The sequence below is a fragment of the Anoplophora glabripennis genome, unplaced genomic scaffold (genome assembly GCF_000390285.2).
Source record: "Anoplophora glabripennis isolate ALB-LARVAE unplaced genomic scaffold, Agla_2.0 scaffold18, whole genome shotgun sequence".
Taxonomy (NCBI): domain Eukaryota; kingdom Metazoa; phylum Arthropoda; class Insecta; order Coleoptera; family Cerambycidae; genus Anoplophora; species Anoplophora glabripennis.
The window spans coordinates 598,304-605,307 of record NW_019416221.1 but is presented as its reverse complement, the minus strand read 5'-3'; the positions used below and the strand labels follow the sequence as shown (position 1 = coordinate 605,307).

Here is a 7,004-nt window from a genome sequence, read left to right as displayed (position 1 = left end):
ATATATATATTAAGCTTCAAATCCTTTAAAATAAATTGTGCGAATTATTACTGCCGTTTCAATATTAACAAAACAGTAATTTAATAAAAATCACTTCATTACTTTGAACAAAATGCAGCCGTCCATAAAAATAACTGGTTCAAACATATTTAGGTAATCTTTCTGACATAATATATTTATAACCCAATTATATCCCGGTTCTTATGTGACAATCAGTTCATTGAACGGATTTATGAGTATACTCTTGAAAAATATAGGTTTAAAGTACTTTAATCCAAAAATAACTTTCATAGAGGTCCAACAAAATTCCTGTATAAAAAGTAGCAGAAGACATTTGGAGATTCCGAAGCTGTTGATAAAGAAAACACCGACGAACCTCGCGGACGCCAAAATTTCACCCCAGCTTCCAGTTTTTCACGAAAACGTCAGGAATGTTAGGAAATTCAAACTAGGACACGATATCGTCGGTAGCCAATACCTGTGAATGGTCCGAATCCTGAGACGTCGAATGTTAGGATCCAAACCGAGTAGCAGTCCCTGAGAATCTGCGGAGCCGTCCCGAAGTGTGACCGAACGTCAGCTATGAGATCTTGTAGTTCAATAACCAGAGCGGAAGTTTCTGACAGTGTGACTACACGACCGGAATTCAAGCGTATTCGTTGCCTTTCAATGTCTTACGGCAATAAGTCTCAAGGCTATACTGGGGTTTCACCGAAGTCCAAAAAAACATGTATTGTATTGCACCCCTTTGCTTGTAACATATATTGTAAAAATTTACTTATTTCGATTCAAAAGACTCTTAAAAATTTGTGGCCTATATCAACCAGCTAGCGGCCAATCCACTCAGGACTTTCTGTCAGAAATGATACAAAAAGGGTGAAAAAAAACTAACCAAAATTCAGAAAATGCTAAAAAATCCGAAGTACCCGATTGGAAGATGAAAAAATCGTAAGCTAATACTATCATAAGTAGTAAATAAGTATAAAATATGAAACATCAAAAAGTTGCATCCCTATTTCCAGAAAAGCGTAATTTATATTTTCGCTTTAACCTCGTCTAAATAACAAAGCCCACATAGTTGGTCGTCTACTCTGAATACCTCCTATTTGAAAAATACTACCGAGACAACCTCCAAGTTAAAAGTAGGCAGTTAAAAACTAATTGCGCACGGTTCCATGCATTCCAGTGATACCGCTTTCAATTATGATATTTAAAATCGTTAAAACAATTACATCTGCGCTCCTAGGATGAAAAAAAAGCTGATTGTATGGGACGTTATCTGAAATTGCATCGGATAACTTAATCGTTCCTGAGGAACAGATGTAGTTATCATAAAATATATAGAGACAAGCCGTTTTAATTAGAGTTGGACAGGAGTGAATAATCCTAGGAACATCAGTAACGTAGGGAAAGGAGGGAACAGTAGAGTCATTTTCATGATAAAATAAATTCACAAAAATTATGATTTTACCTAGTTTCGTATAAGATGAACTCCATGAATGAAATAAAACTAAAACATCAATATTTCATATTCCTGAAATACATGATGCTATTGTTTCGTTTTTTTTTTAAATTTTTTTAGTGAAATTTGGGTTATGAAAATTATTTATAATGGTACATAGATTTACCAGCGGCGTGTGTATGTACAAGCTTTGTCTTATTTTTGGATTGGAGTACATGTTTTTTTTAAACATTCTGTACAATAGTACACGCACTGTTCCGTTGTCCATCCTTTTAAATAGTTTAATAAAGTGGTATACAACAGAAGAGAACTATCTATTTCTTCTGAAAACCTTATTGAAGACATGAACGTACGAGTTTGACCTAGCTGCTTAGAGAGGCAGATCATAAAATGCATCGAATTTGATACCGTAGTTGTAACTATATATTAGATAGGTGTATTATTTACACTGCACAAATATTGAAATTCCAAAGCAAATATAAAAAGAAAACATATTTATGTACGAAACATACGATTGACACGATTTTCGTTCTAGTTAAACTTATCTGTATGAGTATTTTTTAACGACCAAGTATAAAAATTTATTTATAAGTTACACAATAACAGGTGCATCATGGATACGTTGCGGAATAAGAATAACCACGAAAACTAATACGTTAGGTACTTTTACGTTGACGATGATATATGAGGTTGAAATGTTTACATGATGTATACCTCTATATTCTGAGTACACATGTTAGTTGCGATGTAAACTCTTAAAGGAACAGTAAATAACAAAACAGTTATGTAGTAGGCAAGAAGACCTTGTCAACGTACAAGTGTATTAACTGTGCCTTCACATTATGATGGATTTGAAAAATTTGCGAACTGGTTTTTCTCCCTTTACTATTTGAATTTATAATTTTTAAGAATTAATGGCATTAATAAAGATAGTCTGTAAGGCACTTGCGCGGAAACTACCGTGCCACCAAGTAAATATGATCTACAAGATATTAAATATTGTTGTAAGCAATGTCTCCAGAAAATATTGAAAATAATAATTGGTTTTCAATATTTTCTTCCGAATAAGTCTAAATATTAAAAAGATTTATTATTGTTATTCTTTTTAAATACGTAGATCTGACACATAGGTACCTATTTTTTAAATGAGACCCTTTAGTAATAAGTAGATTAATGAAGAAATACTGTATCCATTATTTAGATTATTTAGATATTATCCAGAAGATTTTTAAGTATATTTCATTGTTAAGTAAAGTAAGATGCTTTCCCAGCCAATTCCAATAAAAAAATATGTAACCTATAATTACGTTGAATTGTGATAATGCCTACTTTATAATTATTTTTTTTTATTACAGAATGCTCGGAATAGTCTGGACGACACCCGACGATTTTCCGGTAGCATCATCACCAGCAACAGAAGAGCCTCGATCTGTTCCAGCCGATTATCAGAAATTCCCGTAGAAAATATAATGAGTCAGTCCAAAATAGAAACGTTGCAATGGCAACTGAAAGAGGTAAGGTCAAAGCTGCCTGATGTAGTGTGGCCCCTATTGACTCGATTTTATAGAGCATAAAAAATTGTAACAAGTTATTGATTCTTAATTTTAAGGTCACAAAAAGGGTTACTTAGTGTTACTACATAAAAGAGTTGTAGCAGTGAAGTGACTAGTTGTAGTTATGTACTAGAGGTATTTTATGATGATATTGAATTTTATAAAGGGTGTCCTTAAGGTGGCCATATTCCTGGCCGAGAAATAGTGAAATTTCTGGCGTTTTTAGGTACTGAAATCTTTAAAAGTAAAACGTGTAGAACAAAAGTAAGCACAAAAATAAAATCCTTTATGTTTTGTTTATTCATTGTTACCATTTAAATTTACTCAAATAAAATAATAACTAAGCGTTTGTAAAACATGCGTTTGCTGTTACCCTAACCCCACATTTTAAGAATTATTTTCACGTACTTATAAATAAAAGTAAACAATTTTATATGTAGGACTAAGCAAGTAAATGTAATTATATATAGAAAAGTTAGTATTTTCGTAGATTTCAGTACCTAAAACCTTGATGGTTTGATCGTTTTTTGCACATGTTTATTCGTTTTACTGCGGCGTCTTTGAAAATACTCAGGTGGCATGACATAACATTCCTATTATTTGATAAGCTTTAGAATATTCAGTTATTAAATGTTTGAAATTATTTGTCTTTGCGGAAAACACTATTTAAAGAATATGGGGCCCTTAACTAGCGTGACGATTTTTTTTAACCCTATACCTAATTTCATACCAGAATAAAACACTTTTCCAGTACTACAATGAAATGAGCTTTATTGAGTCTATTTTTAATTGTAAAGAAGATATTATTAGAACATGCCATGGGCATGACTGTAAATGGCTATAAGTCATCAAATCTATATTATGGTGTTCCTAAAAAAACATTCTACTGAAATACTGAAACATGTAATTACTTATCTGCATAAAATATGTTTAGTTGATAGTTACAACTTCCTTTACCATTTTTTCTCAATCTTAAAAAGAACAAAGTGAGCAGCTTATATAAAAAAGAGAAAGAAAAGCTATGACACTTCAATCTCCTTTAAAAAGCAGACGTAGCTACTTTCGTTAAAAACATATTTGCACAAAACTGAATTGCAATTTTATTTAAAAAATATCGAATCCAATTAAAATTCATTTTATGTATTAGGTCAAAATATAAACTGGAAGGTATACTTTTTAAAATTGTAGTTTACTAAAGTACAATAGCTCTGTTATTATTTGAGATAAATAAAATTCAAATTTGATCCAAACATTAAATTTTAAAATGATTTAAAATATAACATAATTTTTAATTTGGTTAAGGTGTTGCCAAATTATTTATGAAATTCCTTAAATTTTATGAAAACATGATCTATCAAAATTTGTAATTATTTTCAAATGGCAATAGCCATTTATTTTATACCGAATAATTTCTACATATGAAGATATCAATTCTGAGAGATTTGAAACTATATTCTCTCAGGTTTTTTAAATACAGCACCCTGTATCCAATGGTTTTATTGTGTAACCCTAATATCTTTAAATAGCTAGGATTATTTGGCAGCAGAAACCACCACACATATACCGATTTCTAACTTACTAGGTAAGCTTATCAATAATCCGAAAAGTATTGTTTTCCGCGATATCACTTCATCATTATTTCCATTGTAAGGACACAAGTCTTGTTATCTTAGTACTTGTGAAACAACAGGTCGCTCTCTGCCAGCTTGACCATATTAAGGACCAGGCATTGAGAGGCAGCGATCGTTCACAGATGAAGAACATTGTTTTATCTCACTCATAGAAAATTACTGGGGAAATCATTTTCTTCAATAAATATATCTTTGTAACTATCCATGACCATAAATTAAAAGTGATGTAGTTTGGCCAGGTGTAGTTATGTTATTTTAATAAAATTTTCATAGTAATTCCAACAAAAGAAACAGGATTAAAATTTTAATAAACCGTGTTTGCCACAAAATTTAAGGAATACCAAAGGTTAATGGGAAAAATTGATCACAAACGATCTTAAATTCGATCTTGATGGATTTCCTACTTAACCATTTTTTTTTCAGATACAAAAGAGTAGGGAAATGTACCAGGCGGTCATGAAACAGGTTGTGACTTTTTTAGAAAAAGCTCATCACAGTTTAGAACTTCTAGGGAATCGGATAAACAGGAAAAACTCAGTTCCCAGATCAAAAAGTGAGCATCAGATACTAAATGAAAATAGCAACGGGAATAACGACACTTCCACCTTAACGCCGGGGCTCAACATGTGCATGGACGATTATATGGCATTTAAAGATTTTACGAGGTAATAAATATCAATTTTTTAAAATTTACTTGTTAAAGAACTTAATTATTAAAGTAAGAGGCAACTGATAAATGATAAATTCATTTTGAATCTGAAATGTTTAAGAAAATTATTTTTCAGTTTAATTTAAGGAAAAAACTGTATACAATGTGTACCTGTGCACAAATTTGATACTTATCTAAAAATAAGCGATAAATATACAGGTACAAAAAACACTCATCATTAAAATCGATTAATTTCTATTTTTCCTAATTTTAATTTTTTTAATTTTTAACTAAATCTGGATCGTGCCCCCAATTTCTCATGTATCATTTCTTGTTTCAAGGAGGCTGCACAAGGAAGAGGAGCCCTCCCCAGAAGAAATCCCTCCCGAGAAACTGGCGAAGGAAGCATTTCGGCTCTTACGAACTGCTCAGTCTTTACTGAACACTCGAGAGCCAGATCTCGCCCAAGTCAGCAACCAACCGGAAAATGATATAGAATTCTTGGCACAGCTCGCAAAAGAGTTCCCCACCCCTGATCATAAGCCTCAGAGAACCACCTCCTTTTCCCTTAGTCCCAAACTGATTCTTCCCGAAACCGAAGTGAAAATTTCCACTGCATTTAATAGAAAATTGTCTTTGCAATTGAGTGAGGTCAAGAGAAATTCTGTGTCGAAGCAGATGTTCAAGAATGTCGACTCAGCTAGAGGGTCAGTAGCCGAAAGCGACACTGAGTTTCCCAATGATAACGGTGTTTTTAATAATACAAAAAACAAATCGGAAAAATCAACGTCCCCCGCAACTGGAAGTATAAGTTCGGTAGAAGACGAGAGCGGATTCTCTTCTATGAACTCTTTTCAGGAAGTTGGGCTACCTACAATTAATTCTACAATGACTGATGAGGTAACAAATATTTAAATTAATGTATTTTTATTAATTGAATTTTACTTTCAGGTTTGTACAAAGAATGCCCTTCTCCGCAGTATGCTACACAACAACACCGATTACAGTTCCTTAAATTTGTCACTGGAGCAATATTCATCTGATAACACTGTACTGTCAAATAACACCTGCAACAAACAAGTGGAGCAGAAAAAGACTGTAATAAGCGACTATAAACTTTGGCAGAAACCATCGTCTTCGTTGGCATCTCCTCAGCATAAAAGGTGGAACTCCACACCTTCTGAAGAGATTGGAAGTCAGTCCCTAAAAGTGTTGTGGGTTTAATAACATGGAGGTACCGACCAACAAATTTTCTTAAACCTGTTTTTTTTTATATATAGTAAGTTTGTAGGCACAGGTACCTTCCAAAAAACAAGCCATTTTCTGTATAAAATTTAAATAAATGTGATAAATTGTAATTATATATTTAATGCCTTATTTGATTATCAATTTTGTAATTCTTTATACTAAAACTTTTTGCGATTATATGTATTTCTAATTTCTATATTTAAGATTATATTAATTTTAATTCATACTTAATTAGTTTACAAATATTTATATAATTGCGTTTTAATATGTTTAAAAATAAAAATTACTTTTTTACAAGGATTATATTAAAAAGGATGCAAAAACTTTGTAATGAAATATTTCCAAATTTAAAATTATTGTTCTTTACACTTAAATATTAGTAATATTACAATCAGTTATTTAAGTATTGTTGAACTAAATCTATTGTTAGACTGAAAAAAGAAACCAAATATTTGATCCTC

General features: G+C 31.8%; 1 protein-coding gene across 1 annotated transcript in view; it reads left to right on the top strand.

The window, feature by feature from the left end:
- Window positions 1-6,665, top strand: part of LOC108908223 — a 48,884-nt gene extending 42,219 nt beyond the window's left edge. The window contains exons 2-5 of the mRNA XM_018712174.1: window positions 2,818-2,976; window positions 5,070-5,311; window positions 5,637-6,195; window positions 6,247-6,665. Coding sequence (XP_018567690.1) covers window positions 2,818-2,976; window positions 5,070-5,311; window positions 5,637-6,195; window positions 6,247-6,519 — 1,233 coding nt within the window. The 3' untranslated portion in view covers window positions 6,520-6,665. The remainder of the gene's footprint in view (window positions 1-2,817; window positions 2,977-5,069; window positions 5,312-5,636; window positions 6,196-6,246) is intronic.
- Window positions 6,666-7,004: the final 339 nt, after the last annotated feature.